Source organism: Scyliorhinus canicula, chromosome 11 (assembly GCF_902713615.1).
Source record: "Scyliorhinus canicula chromosome 11, sScyCan1.1, whole genome shotgun sequence".
Taxonomy (NCBI): domain Eukaryota; kingdom Metazoa; phylum Chordata; class Chondrichthyes; order Carcharhiniformes; family Scyliorhinidae; genus Scyliorhinus; species Scyliorhinus canicula.
In genome coordinates, this window is record NC_052156.1 from 14,379,117 (window position 1) to 14,403,119 (window position 24,003).

The 24,003-nt window shown below is 45.1% G+C and overlaps 1 protein-coding gene across 1 annotated transcript in view; it reads right to left on the minus strand.

The window, feature by feature from the left end:
* Positions 1–259: 259 nt before the first annotated feature.
* Positions 260–24,003, minus strand: part of LOC119973847 (protein phosphatase 1M-like) — a 41,886-nt gene continuing 18,142 nt past the window's right edge. Inside the window, exons 3-10 of the mRNA XM_038812323.1 lie at positions 19,733–20,005; positions 18,965–19,077; positions 17,170–17,254; positions 12,765–12,883; positions 7,313–7,376; positions 5,899–6,006; positions 3,644–3,792; positions 260–1,762 (exon numbers count right to left, since the gene is read on the minus strand). Of these exons, the coding sequence (XP_038668251.1) occupies positions 1,615–1,762; positions 3,644–3,792; positions 5,899–6,006; positions 7,313–7,376; positions 12,765–12,883; positions 17,170–17,254; positions 18,965–19,077; positions 19,733–20,005 (1,059 nt within the window). The 3' untranslated portion in view covers positions 260–1,614. The remainder of the gene's footprint in view (positions 1,763–3,643; positions 3,793–5,898; positions 6,007–7,312; positions 7,377–12,764; positions 12,884–17,169; positions 17,255–18,964; positions 19,078–19,732; positions 20,006–24,003) is intronic.

Genomic DNA, 24,003 nt, shown 5'->3' on the forward strand with positions numbered 1-24,003 from the left:
CACTCCAGCGATTGAAACCGTTTTTATATTTACTGAGGAAGGGAGGGCAGCACGTACAGCACCAGGGATCTGGGTTTGAATCCCGGCTTGGGTCACTGTCTGTGCGGAGTCTGCTCGTTCCCCCGGTGTCTGCGTGGCTTTCCTCCGGGTGCTCCGGTTTCCTCCCACAAGTCCTGAGAGACGTGCGGATTAGGTTGGATATTCTGAATTCTCCCTCAGTGTACCCGAACAGGTGCCGGAATGTGGCGACTAGGGGATTTTCACAGCGTTAATGTAAACCTACTTGTGACACTTCCCGTACCAGCCTCCCCGAACAGGCGCAGGAATGTGGAGACTAGGGGCTTTTCACAGTAACTTCATTTGAAGCCTACTTGCGACAATAACCGATTTTCATTTCATTTCACTAATAAAGATTATTATAATTCTCTCACCTATGCTGTGGAATGTTTGTAACAGAGTCGCATAGGTCCCCAAAACTGCATATGTTCCACTTCTAAAATCAAGGCAGACAATCTCTGCAGAAACTCACTTGCTTTGGCATTACACTCTTCCCCTTTATGTTCCTGCCGGAATACTTCCATTGAAATACACAGAAGTGCTTGACAGCTCAATGAAAAGTCTCTACATTTCTAAATGGCATCAATCATTCATTAAACAATCTTTGATTTTTCTACGGGTAACACTGAAAAAAGTCGAGAGGTCTTCTATTTCGGATGGCAGCGGTGTCGATCTTTTCTGAAGTCTCAGCATTGTTGGGGGCACTCCTGCTTCTGTATATAACGGCAGAAAATTAACTGTCCTTCAATACTGTATACATCAAACTAATGATGGTTATGAGAAGGTGACATTGAGTGGTGGGAGGTATGAAAATGGTAAACATTTGTTCCCTCATCAATACATTAAATCTATTCTCTCCCCATGGGTGGGTCTTTCCAAGTAGACATGTCACTTTCTTTGCCAGTTAAAGCTTTTTTCACCAATATATCTAATCATCCAATCGAAATGTGTCAATTGGAATTGCCTTTATTTAGAGAAAAGTCCGCATTTTGTATTCAGTAACTGGAAGATCCATGCTCTTTGCTACAATATCACAATGAGCAAAAGGATGGATAGGGGTCCCGTTCTCTCTCCCCCCCCCCCCCCCCCCCCCCCCCCAATGTTGCTCAAACCGGTCCCGCTCGCTCAAGTTGGTCAGCAGCATAAACTGACAGCCAGGAGAGGGACCACCCAGAATGGGGCTTGGAAGTTGGGAACCAGGAGATGTACAGGAATGCAGCGAGATGTTTCCCTTTGTTGATTGGGAACAGTGCATGTCACTGGGTGAAGACCCAGTGCTGAACACACAATGCTCCCTCACTGTAAGAAAAGCTCCTTCTGACGGTAAAACATGAAGTGGATGAGCTGAACTGGCCACGTCAGACGGTGCAGATTCACCTGATCACCCATTCATTCATTTAAACTTGTGGAATTGCAGCCCGGGCAGATTCGTATGATGGTTTTCCTCTTCGACTTGCAGCAATCCTCCAATCCATCCCCGAACACAAGTTCAAAGCTCGGAATACCCAAAATCCGTGGGCCAGGGCGGAAACCGTGCGGCTCCCTTCAAACCAAAGCTTACACGGAGTCTGCTATATTAAGCAGTGGTATCACAAATACAGATATATCATCGAATGAGGCAAAGCTGCCATCTTCTAGTTTCCAGTCACCATCTTGTAGCGTTCCTCTTGCCTTATTTACAAGGCACTGGGCCAGCATCGTGTACCTACAGAAATAAAGATGGGTTATTTTCAAGGCTAGGCTACGTGACAGAAGCCTCACTATTTTATAATTCTGTGAGGAAAGGACGTCTCGCTCAAGGAGTGACTTCACGAGGGAATAAGGATATTGTATTTTAAAAACAAGCCTTATTACCAGCGCAGTACAGTATTAAAATATCTTTAACAACACACCAGAAAATAGCTACTCAATACACTATCCTTAACTGCTATCTTTATTCCCACTCAAACAAAGAGAAACCATCTCAGCTCTCAATCCACTTTAAATACGGTAGCAGTGGTTAGCACTGTTGCTTCACAGCACCAGGGACCCGGGTTCGATTCCCGACTTGGGTCACTGTCTGTGCTGAGTCTGTACGTTCTCCCCAATTTATTTTAAAACATTACTTTTTTTTAAAAAATGTGTTCAGGGGACGTGGGCGTCGCAGGCTGTGCCAGCATTTATTGCCCATCCCTAATTGCCCTTAAGGGAGCAGTTAAGAGTCAGAATGCTGTGGGTCTGGAGTCACATGTCGGCCAGACCAGGTAAGGATGGCTTATTCCTTCCCGAAAGGACATCAATGAACCAGATGGGTTTTTTCGACAATGGTTTCATGGTCATCATTAGACTTGTAATTCCAGATTTTTATTGAATTCAAATTTCACCATCTGCCGTGGCGGGATTTGAACCTGGGTCCCCAGAGCATTACTCTGGGTCTCTGGTTTACTAGCCCAGTGACAATACCACTACAGCACCACCTCCACCGACACGGACACACGCGCCCACTCACACACACACCCTCACACCACCACCCCACCCCACACACTAACCCTTACTCCACCAAATACCTACACAGGCTGAGAATCCCTTAACAAAAATTCCGAAAACTGCAAAATTCCAAAATCTGCACTTCTTTTGAGCGTCGCTGTGATGAGTGGGAAATCCCACAAGGCTCTGGGAAGGTTCCCGGCCGATGCACAGTTCCCAACATGCGCACCGCAGTTTCACATTATATTCCCAAATCCGATACACACTCGGCCCCAAGCATTTCGGAGAAAGGATGCTCAATGCTCAACCTTTAGTACAACACATCGGAACAGTAGGCAAGCCTCAAACAAACAAGTTCAGCAGGTTCACTGGAAAAAGGGCAGCACGGTGGCGCAGTGGGTTAGCCTGTTGCCTCACGGCGTCGAGGTTGCATTACGGGTTACATGGCTGGTTTAGCACAGGGCTAAATAGCTGGCTTTTAAAGCAGACCAAGGCAGGCCAGCAGTGCGGGTTCAGTTCCCGTACCGGCCTCCCCGAACAGGTGCCAGAATGTGGCGACTAGGGCCTCTTCACAGTAACTTCATTTGAATCTTACTTGTGACAATAAGCGATTCTCATTACATTTCATTTCCCAGGTTCGATCCCGACTCTGGGTCACTGTCCGTGTGGAGTTTGCACATTCTCCCCGTGTCTGCGTGGATTTCACCCCCACAACCCAAAGATGTGCAAGGTTGGTGGATTGAACACGCAAAATTGCCCCTTAATTGGAAAAAAATGAATTGGGTACACTAAATTTATTTTTAAAAAAGGTTTCCCGGAATAAGTAATCAGGAATAATACTCTGGCTGATTTTCCCCTCTGTATCGGAGTTGGATATCAGTGAACACCGAGTCCCTTCCTCCTAGTCCAATCATAAATGGGTAATTGGACTCTGGGCCTTTTGGCCTGTTAAGGTATATGCTGCCTTTATTAATGGATGCACTAGTGCAGCAACAAATTGATTTCATATCAAATCTTGGAATTTGACAGCCTGCATCATCGTTCACGTCGCATTTTGCTGCATAATGGTGACCAGAAGGTGCAAGTGAGGGAAACAGAACAAATGGTGAGCACCCTTTACCTGCGTGGATTGTGATTCTGATCTTCCAAGAATCTCTGGCTGGTGTCGGCCACCTCTTTATTGGACATGACATCCCATAATCCATCAGTGGCCATTACGATGACATCGCTTTGCCCAAATTCTTGTTGTCCCAGGTCGAAGACTGTAACCTTTTAAGTAAAAAAAGAAAACGGGGAAAAGCCCTGATGAATACAAAGTACATCTGACATTTACGATCCTGGCTCCTGGCAAACCTATTGAGAATTATTTTAAATGTGTGAAGTTATTTTTTGTTTTTGGGTATTCAGCTCCATGTGCAGGGGGAGTGCTGCACTGCCAGAATACCACATTTTTATCCCTCAATCAACATTAAAGAACAGATTTCAGGCCGAGTATCTTTGATTAGTAAATCCAAAAACCAGGCACATCTCAAACCTGCGTTTTTGTGAACCCACTTGACGGTTAGCACTGGAAGTCCAGTTGTTTGCCTGCACACGATGCATACCTACAAATGGTATCTCAAAACCAAAATTATCCGAAGCGTGATCGGCCACAAGGATTTTGGATAATAGATACTCTATCTGTACAAGTCACTATCACAGAACTGTTACGCCGCAGACAGAGGAAGCCATTCGGCCCATCGTGTCTGCACCAGCTCTCCAGAGAAGCATAATGACTTAGTGCCATTCCCCTGTCTTTTTCACCGTACACCTGTACATTGCTTCTATTCAAGTATGATGTGGAGATGCCGGCGGTGGACTGGGGTAGGCACAGTAAGAAGTCTTACAACACCAGGTTAAAGTCAAACAGGTTTGTTTCGAATCACTAGCTTTCGGAGCGTAGCTCCTTCCTCAGGTGAAACTTTTATATCTATAGAGATTTGCATTCCCATGCCTTTGTGGCTAATAGAGCCAAGAAGATCTTTAAAATAAGCTTTCCTGCCGTAGGTGAATCTACCCTTAAATCCTGATCTTCTAAGTTTTCTTCAAATCCCCTCACCACAAGCCTGGCCTCGGCCTTATAAGTTCCATCCGGAAGAACCTTTTCCGTGCAAATCCATCTGTGGGATAGAGCTCTTTGTCCCCTGTCCGGTACTTCCATGTATACCCCAAATTCACTCCCAACTATGCAGTTCTTGCTGTTTGGCACCGTTGATAACTTTTTCATCCAACTTACTGGAAGCCACCAAAATCTCACGTGCATGTGGGCTTCTACTCCTATTAGTTTTCGTAGTCTTACTCATGTTCCGAGACCTTGATAAACTACGTCCCCTCGCCCGCCTGGTATTTTGTTCGGTACTGCTACTGCTGGATCTTTCCCTTCTGCTGGGGGATACCCTTTCAATAGTTCTCAACCTTTTCCTGCAGACCTGTTCCCTATCCGATGTGCTACCTGAACTGGCACTGCGTTTCTGCGCCCTCCCTTTTTGAACTTCGTGTTCCCAATCCATTGTCTTGACTCCCTCCCCTGAATGCCGTACATTCAACGAGTTTATACAAATACAGCAATTAATTCATCAAGCTTCATTCTCTAGATACAACATTCTGTCTAAGTGCCTTGATGAGATTATAACACTGGTTTTCTGACCACTCTTGTGAGCAGAGCTAGGAATCAGACAGTACACATGCTTTCCAAATCCTTACTTGATCCAGGGCTGTGGTTTTATGATTGCTGGCTACTCTTCCCGTACCTCTCTCAATTTAAAACATTTATTTCCCGGGATGTGGAAGCCTCTGGCAGCGGCAGCACCCTTAATTCCCCTCAAACCCATGTTTTGCTAGGTCACTTCAGGAGGGAAATTAAGAGTCAATCACACTGCTGTGGGCCTGGAGTCACATGTAGGCCAGACCAGGTAAAGATGGCAGATTTCCATCCCCAAGACTTTAGTGAACCAGGTGGGATTTTATGACAATTGACAATAGTTGTCATGGTCACCATTTCAGGAGGTTCACTTTCAATCTCAGTTTTTACAAATTAATTCAAATTTCACCAGCTGCCGTGGTGGGATTGGAACCCATGTCTATTGCAATTATATCACCACTCTCGCCCCTATATTTGCTTACTTGAGCATTTCAGCCTCATTGGCGACATTGCGTCCATAGCGCTCACTCACTTAATTGTTTGGGAGAAGAGTGCTGTAATTGTAGCAAAGAATACTGGTGATATAAAAGGCAATGAGTGAGAAATCTTCTATTCACACCCACCCACTGCCAGGAACAATACAGGGACCGAGATACGGGTGCTAAAAGCCGTTGCTGTTTCGCCGCTGTACTTACCTCGGGAATACAGGATAAAAATGGTTTCACTTGGAGGTCAGTGTCATAGACCATCAACCCATGGTCTCCAAGGCCTCGTGTTACTGCGATTGTCCCCATTACTCGAGTCTGAAAGGGAAGGCAAAATGGCAGTACGACTGGCAAGAATTCAGAGAAATGAAGGCTCTTAATGGATGGAAATATTGAAACAATACAAAATGGCACTTAGCGGACGTGTGTATGCTAAGGAGGAGGAGGGAGATCAATTGTAGCCAAGTCCAATATTGCATTCAGCGGAGGTGTAGACATCTACATGTGTTAGCAGTCACCAATGAACAGGAATGACCCCCCCCTCCCCCCCCCCCCCGCCCCCGCCAGCTGATGGCAACTATTCTGTTCCCACTCCCCTGCTGAAATTAGGCAACTGGATATACACCAGGGAACTAGCAATTATGGTCTGGAGTCTGCTGCTAGTGAACATAAACACAACAGCAAGTCACATCCCCCAAGACTTTCACTCTGGCAAACACACCTGTTCACTCTGGACCATCCAATTTTGAAGAATAAAGGGATTATGGTGTTCGGGCCGGAAAGTGGAGCTGAGTCCACAAAAGATCAGCCATGATCTCATTGAATGGCGGAGCAGGCTCGAGGGGCCAGATGGCCTACTCCTGCTCCTAGTTCTTATTATGAATGGAAACCTGCTATGTGAGGGATCACAAGAGAAGGGAATGAAAATCACTTATTGTCACAAGTAGGCTTCAAATGAAGTTACTATGAAAAGCCCCCAGTCGCCACATTCCGGCGCCTGTTCGGGGAGGCTTGAACCGTGCTGCTGGCCTGCCTTGGTCTGCTTTCAAAGCCAGCGATTTAGACCAGTGTGCTAAACCAGCCCCTAATTTCCTCTATTACAATAGTGTAATAGTGTAAGCACACAACTGTATCATAGCTCTGTGGCGATGGCCTGCTCGAGGTAGCTCATGCTGCCATGTCTGAATGCAGAGGACTTTCAGACAGCACACTGTGAAACCTTTGTTCAGCGAGGGTGCCAAAGGATTGTGGGCCAGGGGTGGATAAACGGGGCTGAGGCACAGATCAGCTCTCACCAAACTGAATGGCGAAGAGGACTTTGGGAGCGTGCGGCTGAACTGCTTCGGTTCCACCATTTGTAAAGTTCAGCTCAATCTGCTGCAGATCCCGTTTCTCCTCAAATATTATTAATCATAGGAGTAAACCCACAACATTTTGCGCACAATTGTTAATAGCCCACAATTGTTAATAGGCGGAATGTAACAAAGCAGATCAATTTGTGTTCCTAAAAACGATGACGGCAGTGATATCACCGCTTGACTCTCTGGACATTATCAGGGCAGTGCAGCCTCTTCAATGTTGCACAATCTAGGGCAGTTTGTACAGTGATTTTTCAAAGGTGTACCTGTCTTCCATCTCCATGCACAACGGGGTACTTGAGGTCATCTTCTTGTGCCATTTTGTATCCCCTGAAAAAAAAAGACATAACAAGACTGATGGCAATGGTTTTAAATCAGCGTTGGGTTTATAAAGAGAGGCTGTAGCCATTGCTGGTGTGAAGAGGAGGCTTCTGATGAGAATATTATGCATCATTTCACAGTTCAGAAGAAACCTGGTATCAGCTGTGGTAGCCTTCTTCCCTCAGTGTCAAGAGTGTGGGTTCAATTCCCATTCTAGAGACCCCATCTACCTTCCCAGGGAATTGTAAAAGATTCCATGGCACCTTCTTGAAGAGGAGCGGGCGAGTCCTGGCCTCAATTTTCCCCTCAACCAACATCACTAAACAAAGCCTGAGGTCAATATGGTGCTTGTCGGAGCTTGCAGTGTGCAAATTGGGTTCCTACTTCCTACTTTACAATTATGACTATACTTGAAAGAGTTTTTCAGATGCCGAAGTCACAATGAATGCTATACAAATGAAATTCCTTTCTTTTAAAAAGGTGTTTGTGCAAGTTCTTGCAAATTGGATAATAATTGGTGAAATAATATTGCTGAAGAGAGACATGCAGTCAAAGCCACTTCATCCTGCACTCTCTAAGACAGACATAGGAATACCAAACGTCAAAGGGAACAGTAACTTTATACCACATGAGAAAAGGGACCGGATTGGCTAGCAAGTGAACTCTGATTGGTACAGCCTGTGCCATGAAGAATGCACCAGGGAACAGTTATCCCACAAGATTTTGTTTAAATTCAGACCAGGCAAGTTGACTCTGATTGGCGGAAGTGTTGCTATGGGGGATACACCAGGGAACAATTGTCCGCCAAGCTTTTCTTTAGTTCAGTGGTCGTCGATCCCGGGGTCTCGAACATTCGATCATCGCTGCCTGCCGAACTGCGCAAGACTCAGGGGTTACCACAACGATGAGTGAATCAGCTCCCTGCCTGCTGAATAACGGCAAAGATCCATGGGACCTGGGCAACGAGATTCACGCAGGTGCCAAAACTTGGAATAAGCTGGTTGAAGGCAAAATGAGGGAAGGAGCCAAGGGCCTCCAAGGAGGGCAAAAATCTACCATTTAAACCAGGAACGGGAAAACAAATTTCTTTTTATGAATGCCAAAAGGCAAGACCATTTGTCAACAGAATATAGCCTTGAGTAGAAGTAGGTCATTTGGAACTGCATGCAGAATTGTTTTAAAAACGTCCCTTTAAGCAGAGTGATTTGGATGAAGAAATTTGAGGACTTAAAGGGGATTTTGAAACTCGCTCTTTTGAAAACCTGTGGCTCAAGGCAAGGCCAGCAAAGAGGCATCTTTTCATATTAGCCATCCACTGGTGAAACATAAGAAACCATTCACCAATGGCGAAGTTATCAAGGAGGCTATGACAGTTGCTGCCGACAATTCGTTCAAAGACTGGAAAAACAAAGGTGAAATTATGACAGCCATCAAGAGCATTGTGCTTGGCACTTTAACAGTAGCCAGAAGGGTGGAATTGTCCGAAGACGTGTCTCAGCAAATACACCAAGGCTCATCAGGCTGTGAATGTTTCTCACTGCAGTTTGAGGAATCAGCAGACATGACAGATATGGCCCAAGTGATTGTTTTTGTTTGCATGGCATATAAAAATTATTTTGCAGATAAGGGGCGAGGATGCCGACAACAAATTCAAAAGGTGTACAATAGGGAACAACATTCCGATCAAGAAACTTGTTTCCATCACAAACGAATGTGCACCATAAATACTGGGATCAATGCAGGCTTTGTTGCGCTTTGCAGAAATGATCCTGAATTCCTCTCCTTTTGTCAATTACCACTGTGTTATCCAGCAATATGCGAGCAAGTTATTGACTTTCCCTCATGTAATGGCAGTTGTGGTCAAGATATTCAACTCAATTCATGCCAAAGTTCTACAACATCATTTGCTCAAATCGTTACTCAATGAGCTTGATGCCACCTACAGTGAACTAATCCCTCGTGCAGATGCAAGGTGATTGTTGAGGAAAGATACACCAGATTTTTAAATCGGCTCCATGGAAATGTCACCTTGCTTAAATAAATGAGGCGCACAGTGAGCTGTCAGATGATGCGTGGTTACTGGACTTGACGATGTTTCTTATGGATACAAGTGGAAAATGGAATGAGCTGAATCGCAAACCGTAAAGGTACGACAGAGCCTTGTCACACATGAGCAGTGTAGTGAATGCATTCACATTGAAATTGCGCCCGACGTCCTCCCAGTTAAAGAACATAATTACTCAGCACTTCCCAAATCTGGAGAAAATCCAACAACAGGTCAAACAGAAAGGGCTCCATCCCAACACACTTTGTTGTTATGTTCTCTATTCTGCTTTACCTGGTTGGCTTGGATGGGTAGTGTTGAATAAAGAACACAAAGCTTTGTTAACAAACAAAACTATAAATTTATTTACACTACTAAGATTCGGTCACATTCCTAAAGTAGAAGGTTATTATATAAAACTATGCTATCTCTAACTTACTGAACAACTGCTCTCTCTTACACCTCACCATCTAATCCTTACTCTCTAATTTTCTTAATCATCTTTTAATCCCAGAATTCCCAAGTCACATGATATATGACTGTGTTCTGAGGTTCCCACTAGTGGATCATTATCATTAACTTGTTAACTCTTTACATCCCAGTCAATATACACATCATGACATTTGTGACCACCTGAACAAATCAGAAAACGAGTTCAACAGACTATTTCAGGAGTTGGACAAGATGGAAGAAATCACTGTTTCTCTCAAATCCCTTTTTTCCCCCAAGTGGACATCGGACAACTAGCAGCACAATTTCAGCAGGTTTTTGAACAAAGCAGTGGACTTGACATGGAAATCATCACCATGCAAAATGACAAGAGCTGAAAGCTAGGTCAAGGGACAAAGACCTTTGGGGACTTGTACACAGAAACTCTTCTGACATACTGCGCATTCAAAGTGAAGGCCTACTGTGGTTCCACATACTTCTGTGGGATGGCTGATGAAAATCAAGTCCCAGTATTGCACTCAAATCAAGAGATGCCCATCTGATGGGACTGACTATCTCAAACTACGACCCAGACTTCACAGCATTCACAGATAGTGTGCAAGCTGAGAATAGGCAAACGTTTTGCACAGTGAACATTTTGGGGGATTTTAGTAAAGTCAAATTTTTAAGAGTAGATCTTGTGCTGCATTTAGATTAGAAAAGTGATCTTGTGCTTAAAAAGGTTGGAGAAAGGGCAGCACGGTGGCCTAGTGGTTAGCACAGCTGCCTCACGGCGCTGAGGTCCCAGGTTCGATCCCAGCTCTGGGTCACTGTCCGTGTGGAGTTTGCACATTCTCCCCGTGTCTGCGTGGGTTTCGCCCCCACAACCCAAAAATGTGCAGAGTAGGTGGATTGGCCACACTAAATTGCCCCTTAATTGGAAAAAATAATTGGGTAATCTAAATTTATAAAAAAAAAGGTTGGAGATGCCTGGACATGTTCGTTTTGTTTGCAGATGACAGGGCCTTGCATATGAATATATGCAACTTCTAGCATGCATGAGTGAGCCCCCCATTGCAAGCCTGACTGATCATCTTAAATTGGTTGCTGGTGTAAGTCTAGATTCACGTGGGATTGTAAATTGTAAAAATAATAGGAACCAAGTGTAGGGATCAAGTGCAACTGGTTCAATGACTGTTGTGATCAATATTGTGGGCCTCTGCTCTGCCCAATATTTATAAAATAATCTTTGGGAAGATATTAAAGCAGAAAGTTTAAATGTGTCGGCATGTTCCACGGAACAGATTAAGGTTCAGGGAGATTAAGGATCTAGAGAGTATTTCTAAATTGTTTTATAAAAGCCTTTGTTTTTGGGACGTGGATGGCCTGTTGTCCTGAGAACGTGGTGCTGAGCCTTCGCGTGCAGTCTTTCTGCTGACGGAGTTGGTCAAGGAATTCCAGGATATTCTCCGAGCAGGGTTAAGGATTTATTTTCTAGTCAGGATGTGTGACCGGAGGTGACCATTGGTTGAGCTGATTTTTTATTTGTTAAAAGTCCAACCGGTTTACTAATTTACCCCAGAAGAAAAAACCCTTGTCTGGTAATGCCTGTTGTATGACTGCAATACCATACCAATGTAACTGACCCATAAATGCCTGCTACCACTGCCTGGCAAGCCACTCATTGCATCAAACAGCAGTACTGGAAAATGCAGTGGGTCAAGGAGAAGGGTCAAAACCACCTGCACAGGGCAACCAAGAATCCAGAGGATCAATTAAAATAAACATCTGGGCAGCACAGTGGTTAGCACTGTGGCCTCACAGCACCAGGGACTGGGGTTGAATTCTGGTCCTTGGATGACTGTGTGGAGTTTGCATTTTCTCCCCATGTCTGCTTGGGCTTCCTCCGAGTGCTCCGGTTTCCTCCAACAGTCCAAAGATGTGCAGGTTAGGTGGACTGGCCATGAGGTGCAGGTTAGGTGGGGTTACGGGGATAAGGCAGGGGAGTGGGCCTAGCAAGGTGCTCTTTTGGAGAGTCGGTGCAGATTCGATGGGCTGAACGTACTCCTTCTGCACTGCAGAGATTCTATGATTCACAGAAACTCATACATCAGAATGGGATAATGTGATAAACGCTAGAAGCGAGACTAAAATGAAGGATTTTTCACGTGTAGTTGTTGACCTGTATTATATCTGCTGCTAACGTCCTGCTAGGTGGTAAGGGTTGTGGGTTTGGAAGGTGTTGATGAAGGAACCTTGCTGTAATGTATCTTGTACATGGCACATCTTGTACACTGCTGTCACTGTGTGTTTCGTGCTTGGTATGACTCCAACTAGTGGAGAGCTTTCCCTCTGATTCCCATTGACTCCATATTTCCTAGGGCTTCTTGATGACGCACTTCGTAAAATGCTGCCTTGATGTCGAGCAACGTCCATTACTGTGAATACAAATTAGGACTAAACATTCAATATGAGAAGGTCAACCTTGGACAAAGGACTGGCACTCACTCACAACGATGAAGGGGAACTGAAAAGGAAGAATGCACGTTACTTTCTAACTAACTAAATAAATGGCAATATTAGCTGGACTGCTGGCCTATACTTAGCAGAATTCTTCCGAGTAAGCGGAGATTAAAGGGGGAAAAGAAAGCTTTAACAATTTTTATTTTTTTATAAATTTAGAGTACCTAATTATTTTTTTCTCCAATCAAGGGGCAATTTAGCGTGGCCAATCCACCTAACCTGCACATCTTTTGGGTTGTGGGGGTGAGACCCACGCAGACACGGGGTGAATGTGCAAACTCCACATGGACATGGACCCGGGAAACTTTAATAAAATTAATGGAGGAAAACCAACAACTATTATTTTTTAAATATGGAAACTCTTGTTTTCTCAGGTTGTGGATGGTTTAACATATACTCACCAGCCAGACATGAAGTAATCACGGTACAAGATTTTCTTTCCAATATCGTTTCTTTTCACTCTGCGAGGAAACTCCTGTCTTGAAAACGCGTCACCAAGTAACTCAGGTTTCAAGAAGGCCTGTGAGGAAATAGTGCAACGACAATGATTAACATTTATTCAACAGATCCCCAGATATGTTATTTCCATACATATATACAATTCAGTAAGACAGTCTCTGATGTGGACATCTATTCCTTTTTGGTAGAATTCGACATTCTTGAACTCAGCTATTTGTGACCTCAGAAGTGTCCTCATTCCTTTCTGTACACTGGGTTTCTTGAGTAGCTATTTAAGTATCTGTCACTATAGGTATTGAAAAGTCCTCAGAAATGGAATCTGAACTCGTCCCGCTCTCTGGGCTCCATTCCAAAGCTGTCTAGCTCTTCTAAAGGTAGAACCTCGAGGAGTTTTTGCAAACTGCAGCAAGTAACTGATCAGCATGACGTCACCAAACACTTCCATCATCCGTCTGTACGGTGTGTGATATCGGACCGGTGTTTGCTGGGGTCATAGCAGGTACCCATTTCTCGTTGGTGGAATAGACCCTAGCTAGCACCCTCTCACTGGTTGAATACTCGCTTTTTAGAGACTTCGCCCTGGGAGAAATCTGTGTTTGTTATTATCGTTTGACAACCTCAAGTAGCGTGTATGGTGTTCCGATAAGGTATTAAAAACGGGTTTACTCTTCTTTGATGCCTGATAGAACGTTTTGTGTAATGATTCTGCAATCATTTAAAATATTTGGCCAATCCATTCGTTGCTGTTATGATAGGGAGCAGACTTCAAGCGGCATGGTGACGCAGTGGTTATCACTGCTGCCTACAGCATTGAAGACCCGGGTTCGATCCCGGCCCCGGGTCACTGTCCGTGTGGAGTTTGCACATTCTCCCAGTGTCTGCGTGGGTTTCACCCCCACAACCCAAAGATGTGCAGGTTTTGTGGATTGGTCATGCTAAATTGCCCCTTAATTGGAAAAATAATAATTGGGTGCTCATAAATGTATGAAAAAAAAATATGGAGCTGACTTGATATTGGTTTATACTGTTCCCCTTCAATTACTCCTCAAACTCCTTCAAAGTAAACGGTGTATCATTCTCACTGACAATCTGCTCCAGTGTTCCAAAACCTGTGAATATTTAGTCTAGTCTCTCAGGGTCTGCTCAGCCACCGCTGGTTTCATTATCGAGACTTCTGACCATTTTGAGTGCTCGTCCACAATCACTAGGATCATGTGCCACTCCAGTGGACCAACAACATATTTTTTGCCAGAGCCGAGTCAGTTATTCCCACAGATGTAATGGGCATAATGGTGGAGCGTTCCTTAGTTTTGCACAAGATTGGCATTGCCCAACTTTCTCTTGAATTTCTGCATCCAATCCTGGCCACCAATAATTACCGGGTGCGAATTCCTTCATCCTCACTACACCAGGATGTTCCTCATGTAGTTGGTCAAGGACTCTATTATATAAACACGGAGGAATACGCAGACGGACCCCCCCATAATAAAACTCCATTCAATACTTTCAACTCAACCAAGTGTGTGTGTGATGTCGGGCTTGTGGGCTGGATTTTTCCTATGAATATCTGACAGCGTTCCTTTTTGGATCGAGTCCAACACCTTCCCCATCACTGAATGGGTTCTTGCATATTTTTTTTTAAAATAAACATTTTATGGAGCTATTTATGGTATAGTAACAACAAAATAAACAATATTCATGAAACTATAAACATAGCGCAAAAGCCATTTAACTTTCGTACAGGTCCCACCCTTATTGACCCCTTGGACCATAACAGTGACTCTCTCAGGGCGAACTTGATTTTCTCCAAACAGAGAAAGCTAGCCATGTCCGATAGCCAGGTCTCCGACTTCGGGGGCTTTGGGTCCCTCCAAGCTAATAGTATCCGTCTCCGGGCTACCAGGGAAGCAAAGGCCAGAACGTCTGCCTCTTTCTCCTCCTGGATTCCCGGGTCTTCTGACACCCCAAAAATTGCCATCTCTGGACTCAGTGCCACCCTTGTTTTTGACATCATGGATATGACGTCCGCAAACCCCTGCCAAAATCCCCTAAGCTTTGGACATGTCCAAAACATGTGAACATGGTTCACCGGTCCTCCCGCACATTTTGCGCACCTATCCTCCACCCCAAAGAATCTGCTCATCCGGGCCACTGTCAGGTGAGCCCGGTGAACAACCTTAAATTGTATCATGTTGCAGACGCGTTCACTCTACTCAACGCGTCTGCCCATAGACCATCCTCTATCTCACCTCACATTTCCTCCTCCCACTTGCCCAGTTCTCGCATATCTTTGAACTTATGAAGTCACAGGTAGACTATCCATAGGCGAGAAATGCAAATTATTGATGGAATGTTCTTCTGGGTTATGCTTGACTTGTAACGGTAATCGTGACAAAGCATCAGCATTTACATGCTGCACCGACTTGCGATATTGGATATTGTAAGTGTGCGGCGACAATATCAATGGCCAATTCTGCAATCTACTGGCTGGCACAGAAAGTACAACAATATACAGCCCAAAGGTTGTAGTCAAAAGTCGATGATCCATCAAAAGGGTAAAATGACACCCATGAAAGGTGATGACGGAAGCTCCTTACTATCAAAAGTTATGCTCAAAGCTTGTATTTCTGGCTGAGCGTAATTAATTTCTGCGCTAGTAAGAGTGCGTGAAGCAAATGCTATTGATCGTTCCTCTCCTGAAGGCATAGTGTGCGAGACAACCACATCAACCCCATAGGGTAAGGCATCGCAAGCTAATTGCAACTTCATTTTTGGATTTAATGAACCAACAGCTCGGACTTCAGTAAAGCTTCTTTCACTTCCTTGTACACATTTTCTTTGCGTAAGCAATCTTTGTTCAATGACTCCTTTCCCTAATAACCTTTCTAGTACTTCTTCAACTTTAGACTTGATGGCGTATGGTACGGTTCTAGCAGAGATATTTGAGTGTGCTGTCTGGCTTCATTTTTAGGTGCAGCTCAACTCCAGTCATAATGCACATCACGTGATGCAGAACCAGCAAGAATGTATTCCCAGATAAATAACAATTCCCTCCATAACATTCATCACTCTTTCACGGGCAGCCATTTCTCAAACTTCAGGTGTCTAGGCACCAAACACGAAGCTCAGAGGAAAGTGACTGCCCTCGACATCAAGACAATATTTGGCCAAGTGCGGCATCGAGGAGTTCTAGTAAAACTGAAGTCAATAGAAATAAGGGGGGGGAAACCCTCCACTGGTTGGATTCATACCTAGCATGAACCACACAGTGGCAACAGTGTGTACCATACACAAGATATGCATTGCAGCAACTCACCAAAGGCTCCTTCAAGAACACTTTCGTAGCCCACAACCTCTCTGTTAGAAGGACAAGGGCAGCAGATACACCACCACCACCACCATCTTCTCAAGGGCAATAATGCTGACATTGCCAAAACTCAATGGAAATAAAAGTCCCTTCTTTAAACATTTCTGCCTTTCAGTCTCTCTCTTCTCCTTTATGGCACTCCCTACATCTTTGACCAAGCTTTTGGTCATCTGCCCGACTTCCTCCGCTTGTGTCAAATTTTGACTGATAAAGTTTCTGTGAAGCACCCTGGGAAATTTTGCTACTTAAAAAGGTGCCATCCAAATTCAGGTTGTTGTTGTCTAACGATTTAGCCAGAAACATGCGTGTACAGTGGGCGTTTACACTTGGCTTCAAAGGTAAATATAATGCTGCAACAAATTTAGGTATAATCACCCTCGGCCACACTTGGGACACAACCTTCTTAGTGTTGTTGCATTCCCTGACCCATGTTGGGCAACACAAGTGGATAGCACTGTGGCTTCACAGCACCAGGGTCCCTGGTTTGATTCTTCACTGGGTCACTATCTGTGCGGAGTCTGCACGTTCTCCCCGTGTTTGCGTGGGTTTCCTCCGGGTGCTCCGGTTTCCACCCACAGTCCAAAGACATGCAGGTTAGGTGGATTGGCAATGATAAATCGCCCATAGTGACCAAAACGATTCGATGGGGTTATTGGGTTACGGGGATGGGGTTATTGGGTTACGGGGATGGGGTGGAAGTGAGGACTTAAGTGGGTCGGTGCAGACTTGATGGGCTGAATGGCCTCCTTCTGCACTGTATGTTCTTTATTCTATGTTGCTGCCTCCCTGTTCCCTAATGACTCCAATTTAAAATTCTTATCCCTCAAGTTCTAAGAGAGTACCCCAAACCTTTATTAGACTCTCATTTGAAACAAATATAAATGATCCTGCTTAATAATTGCTTTAAACGTCTGCTAAATTAACATGCACATTAGGTCTTCGACAATTTAATAGGACTAAGTTATAATGTTGTGTTTTACCAGATGCTGAATTCTTTGTCTCTCAGTCACAGCTGTGAATTCATTGGACAGAGGTAGAACTTCAGTCTTGCGCACTATAATTGCTCTTTCAAGGGAAAGAAAAAGGACAATTAACATTCATTGATCTGTGCCCCACAGAGAATAATTTTCCTGACAACACAATAGTCATGCTCAGGGGTGCTGCTAAGCTTTAGTATTCACAGTGAAAGATAGATACAGTATTGTGTCAAATAAGATTGGAGAATAGATGGGGGAGTGCTGACATGTGTGTTGCACCGTGCAAACTATGGATGCTTCTTCAATCCCCTGTGCCAAATTGTGTTTGATATGGTCCTGTAAAGCATCTTGGGGCGTTTTATCATGTTGAAGGTGCTAGATAAATTTACACTGTCATTGCTGTCCTGTACCGCCTAGTCTTCACTCTCCACTGCAGTACGGTTAAGATCAGCACTTGGGGGGATTACAGGGAGAAAGTCACATTAGGTGGAAAGTCATCTCAATGATGTTGCATGCTCCCAGAAGCTGGCTTCACACTGGTCGAGTTCTAGGCTAAGGTACTACTTTAAGGCTGGGTGTTGTAGAATAGAGTTAGGGTTACCACAAGAACTGGAGAGAAAAAATAAAAAAGCGAGAAAAACTAGAGCCCGAGGGCACAACCTCAAACTGAAGGGGCAATCCTTTAAAACAGAGATTAGGAGGAAATTCTTCAGCCAGAGGATGGTGAATCTGTGCAACTCTGCCACCGAAGGCTGTGGAGGCCAATTCACTGAGTGTCTTTAAGACAGATAGACAGGTTCTTGATTCATAAGGGGATCAGGGGTTATGGGGAGAAGGCAGGAGAATGGGGATGAGAAAAATATCAGCCATGATTCAATGGCAGAGCAGACCCGATGGGCTGAGTGGTCTTTAATGTTCTCATGGTATAAAAATAAAATTCTCCAATGGCCAATAGCTCCAAATCCCACCATTGCTAATTGCAGCCAGGGTGGAATTCTAGGTACAGACTTGGTGTCCCTCGGCAAGTTAGAAAAATATAGGACTTCTATCCTTGGAAATAATCCGGTGCGGACTTTTAAACAACAGGAGCCTGGGAAAAGAAGACGAAAATCATGTCGCTAGGTTAAAATCCTGGAACTCCCTCCCTAATAGCACTAATGGTGTTCCTACAATATAGGGGCTGCAGCAGTTCAAGAGGGCAGCTCACCACTACCTTCTCTTTTTCTTAAATAAATTTAGAGTATCCAATTCATTTTGGCCAATTAAGGGGCAATTTAGCGTGGCCAATCCACCTAGCCAGCACATCTTTGGGTTGTGGGGGTGAAACCCACCCAAACACGGGGAGAATGTGCAAACTCCATACGGACAGTGACCCAGGGACGGGATCGAACCTGGGACCTCGGTGCCGTGAGACAGCAGGGCTAACCCACTGCGCCACCGTGCTGCACTTAGCACCACCTTCGCAAGGGCAAACAGGGATGGGCAACAAATACTGGGTTTGCCAGGGACACCCACTTCCCATGAATGAGTAGGAAAACAATGGATTTCTTTAATTGTACACGTCCCAAAGAGGGTATTCCAGATGGCCAGTTCTGTGTCTAACCACAAGAAGCTCAAGAGCAGTAGAAAACAGACTTGGGATAAGGCTCACCTGCTTGTCTGGGGAAAGTTGCGCAATAGATCAGGGACCTATAAGGGGGAGGGGGGGATAATTTCCGGAAATAAAGACAAATAAACCAGCAGCAGTCAGCCCAAAGGAGAAGCAATGATGAAAAGATCAGTCTGCTCACACACCAACCTGCTGTCTCCAGCATTGGCCACATACAACTTTCCCAGCAAGCGGAGAATAACCAGAACGGTACAGCCTCCTGCCTGATTGTGAGATGCCTGGTAGTGTTCGATCAGTTCATCCTGTGGGGGAGAAAGCAAGATAGAAAGCTCAGTAATTGAATAAAATTTCACATGTGGAACGATAAGTAGCACTCTGTCCTCAGAGTCAGAAAGTTGTTGGTTCAAGTCCCACTCCAGTGACTTGAGCACGAAAGTCCAGGCTGATACTCCAGTGTAGTACCGAGGCAGTGTTGCCATCTTTCGGATGAGAAGCTAAACTGGGGCCCCGTTTGCTCTCTCAGGGGTATCCCCATTATTCTGAAGACAAGCAGGGAAATTATCTCTGGTGTCTTGGGCAATATTTATCCCTCAACTGACATCACACAAAAAAAAATCACGTAACAGGATATTGAAGCGAATGGCCAAAGATTTTCAAAGAGCTAGGTTTTCAGGAGGGCCGTAAAGGAGATCAGAAAGGCTTTGGGCCCAGGCAACTGATGGCAGAGCAATTAAAATCAAGCATGTGCTGGAGGCCAGGAATAAAGGAATGCAGATATTTCAGGGGGTCGAGGGGCTGGGGAAATGGGACGGGGCAGGCCCATGGAGGGATTAGAAACAAAAAACACAGGACAACAATATCAGAAGTGAGCTGACACGGCGTTGGAAGCCAATCTGGTCAGCGAGCATTGCGGGTGATGGATGAATGGGTATCAGAATATCTGCATCGTATACTCACGCAGTTTTTGAAGGCAGTCTCCAGTGCCCCTTTCACCAGGTTCTCGACACAAATATTTTTCTCTACTCCATAGCTTATTTCAGTCTGCGTCCCCTTGTGTCCCGCAAGATGCAAAGGGGGTGGGACATTACACGGGCCACTGATGACATCCAGGATTTCCTCCAGCTGTTCTCTGATGCAGTGATGTAACTGCTCGGATGTCAACACCGCAGCCATGGGGCCATTGTGACCATCAAACAATCCCCAGTAGGTGGCTGCAAGGCCTTGATCTTGCTGTGGAAGAAGAAAATAATTTAAGAACAAACAAAGAACAAAGAAAATTACAGCCTCCCAGCATGTGCCGATCCAGATCCTTTATCTAAACCCGTCGCCTATTTTTCCAAGGATCTACTTCCCTCTGTTCCCGTCCATTCATATATCTGTCTAGATGCATCTTAAATGATGCTATTGTGCCCGCCTCTACCACCTCCTCTGGCAAAGCGTTCCAGGCACCCACCACCCTCTGCGTAAAAAACTTTCCACGCACATCTCCCTTAAACTTTCCCCCTCTTACCTTGAAATCGTGACCCCTTGTAATTGACACCCCCACTTTTGGAAAATGCTTGTTGCTATCCACCCTGTCCATACCTCTCATAATTTTGCAGACCTCAATCAGGTCTCCCCTCAACCTCCGTCTTTCCAACGAAAACAATCCTAATCTACTCAACCTTTCTTCATAGCTAGCACCCTCCATACCAGGCAACATCCTGGTGAACCTCTTCTGCACCCTCTCTAAAGCATCCACATCCTTCTGGTAATGTGGCGACCAGAACTGCACGCAGTATTCCAAATGTGGCCTCACCAAAGTCCTATACAACTGTAACATGACCTGCCGACTCTTGTACTCAATACCCCGTCCGATGAAGGCAAGCATGCTGTATGCCTTCTTGACCACTCTATCCACCTGCGTTGCCATCTTCAGGGTACAGTGGACCTGAACTCCCAGATCTCTCTGTACATCAATTTTCCCCAGGACTCTTCCATTGACCGTATAGTCCGCTCTTGAATTAGATCTTCCAAAATGCATCACCTCGCATTTGCCTGTATTGAACTCCATCTGCCATTTCTCTGCCCAATTCTCCAACTATCTATATTTTGCTGTATTCTCTGACAGTCCCCCTCGCTATCTGCAACTCCACCAATCTTAGTGTAATCTGCAAACTTGCTAATCAGACCACCTATACCTTCGTCCAGATCATTTATGTATATCACAAACAAGTGGTCCAAGCACGGAAATCTGTGGAACACCACTAGTCACCTTTCTCCATTTTGAGATACTCCCTTCCACCACTACTCTCTGTCTCCTGTTACCCAGCCAGTTCTTTATCCATCTAGCTAGTACATCCTGAACCCCATGCGACTTCACTTTTTCCATCAACTTGCCATGGGAAACTTTATCAAACGCCTTACTGAAGTCCATGTATATGACATCTACAGCCTTTCCCTCATCAATTAGCTCTGTCACTTCCTCAAATAATTCTATTAGGTTTGTAAGACATAGGGACAGCACGGTGGCCTAGTGGTTAGCACAACCGCCTCACGGCGCTGAGGTCCCAGGTTCGATCCCGGCTCTGGGTCACTGTCCGTGTGGAGTTTGCACATTCTCCCCGTGTCTGCGTCGGTTTCGCCCCCACAACACAAAAAACGTGCAGAGTAGGTGGATTGGCCACGCTAAATTGCCCCTTAATTGGAAAAAATAATTGGGTAATCTAAATTTATTAAAAAAAAGGTTTGTAAGACATGACCTTCCCTGCACAAAACCATGCTGCCCATCACTGATAAGTCTATTTTCTTCCAAATATGAATAGGTCCTATCCCTCAGTATCTTCTCCAACAGTTTGCCTACCACTGAATGCTTTGTCCCTCACACAAGCCCAGCCCAGTGTTAGCAAACTTCAAGCAACGTTATGTTGGGCTTGGAACTCCGCATTGGGGGCCGGAGCTCGTGTTCCGCGGGCTCGATGCACATGTTCAAAATCAGGAGGGGGCTGGACACAGTCGATAGGTGGAAACTGCTCCCGCTCGTAATAGGATCAAGAAGAGAGAACACAGATTTAAGTTGATTTGTAAAAGGAAATGAGGGCAGCACGGTGGCACAGTGGTTAGCATTGCTGCCTACGGCGCTGAGGACCCGGGTTCGAATCCCGGCTCTGGGTCACTGTCCGTGTGGAGTTTGCACATTCTCCCCGTGTCTGCGTGGGTTTCACCCCCACAACCCAAAGATGTGCAGGATAGCTAGATTGCCCACTCTAAATTGCCCCTTAATTGGAAAAAATAATTGGGTACTCTAAATTTTTTTTAAAAAGAAGGAAATGAAGGACGCATAAAACAGTTTTTTTTCTGGCCATTTGCACACCTACATTAGTTCCAAGGGATAGGTCTGGCCACGGATTTAAGGATGCTGACCTGCTAGTCATGCTTGACGTGGATGCTGCTCAATTGCCTTATTTAGTCTGGGAGAATTCCCTAGAGATTTGTTCTTAGAAATGAACCTTGTTCTTTTTTCCTCTTTTTCAGCTTCCCAACATGTAAATGCCAATAATAACTTGAATTGGAGAGGAACTACCCGACGTGGAATAAACCACATCTCTTCCAATAGCAGTTTATATGGTGTTACGTATCAGAGCAACACTATTGGCTGATGTAATGTCACGTGTTACGCAATGATGACATCAGGACGTTCACGGGCTTTTGTGGAGTTGACCATTGCACCTTGGGTGGGCAGCGTCTTGTAAATAAACCCCTCGCATGATGTTATACAATCTCAATCTGTGCCACCTCGAATTCTCTCTGTGGCTGACAAAGACTAGAACGAAATAGAAACTGGCGAGGAGATCTGGATTGAAAACAAACTGGAGAGAATTTTGTGAGCCAGAAGGAGGAATCATCGGTGGAGATCCAGGCCTACACCATTGGGAGTGAGGTCAGGAGATATATTGTCAACTTCCAAGGTGAAATCACCATGGTGGCAAGTGAAAACTCTGAAGTAAATACGTGGACACAGTGCAGTTTGTAGCGGGTTGGTGGCGAATCAACCGGTTGATCGCACCCAACGCTAGTAGAATTTTTTAAAAAGCTATTGGACAACTGCGTGTTATTGAGGGCTTACTTCAAATGGAGGATCAAAGTTTACGGAACACTTGCCGTTGAAATGAAATGAAATGAAAATCACTTATTGTCACGAGTAGGCTTCAATGAAGTTACTGTGAAAAGCCCCTAGTCGCCACATTCCGGCGCCTGTCCGGGGAGGCTGGTACGGGAATCGAACCGTGCTGCTGGCCTGCTTGGTCTGCTTTAAAAGCCAGCGACCTATAGCCCGGGAATCGATAACGAGGCACAGAAACAGTCAGTCTGCCTGTGCACTACCAGTTTGTCTGCATTAAACAGAGAGAAGACAGACTGAAGGCTGAATAGCATCGATCAGGGAGCTGCAATCCAATAATGGTGGGAAGAAAAGACACCATGGGCGCTTTTGATGAGGAGGAGGAGACATGGAGCTCTTCTGAGGAAAGGTTCCAATCTTTCCTTAAAGCCAATCAGACAGCAGCAGACCTGCAAACAGTGACCTTTCTCAGCTCAGTTGGGAGGAAAACATTCATGTTTCTACAGAATTTTGTACACCCAGCTAAACCTGGAGACAAGTCATCTGATGAGTTGCTGACTGTCTTGCAAAGAACATGTCTCTCCCCGTCCACTATTAATAGCTAAAAGATTCCGCTTTCACCGTCGTGCACAGGAGGAAGGGCAAACATTTCACAATTTGTTGCATCACTACGAAAGCTAGCAATGTACTGAGAATTTGGCCATACTTTGGATGGTATACTTTGTGACCGATTAGTTTAAAGCCTTTCAAAAGAAACATCAACTACAGCCTTTGCATCCAAATGGTCTACCAGGAAATGGCAAAGAATCCATGTTGATTATGCAGGACCAGCGTTTGGTGATGGTTGATGCGCACTTGAAGTGGCCGGAGTTGTCATCATAAAATTGACAACAATGGAACAGACCATAGAAAGGCTTGACGAGGTATGTGCAAGATTCGGGCGACCTGAACAACTCCTGAGTGTTAACGATACTCAGTTCACATCAGCCGAATTCGAGGACTACCCGAGGGGGTGTGGCATCCGCCATAACAAATCTGCCCCCTAACATCCAGCTATCAACAGCTTAGCTGAACATTTCGTGCAATCGCTTAAGCATGCAGTGAAGGCTGAGGGATAAAGACTCTCTAC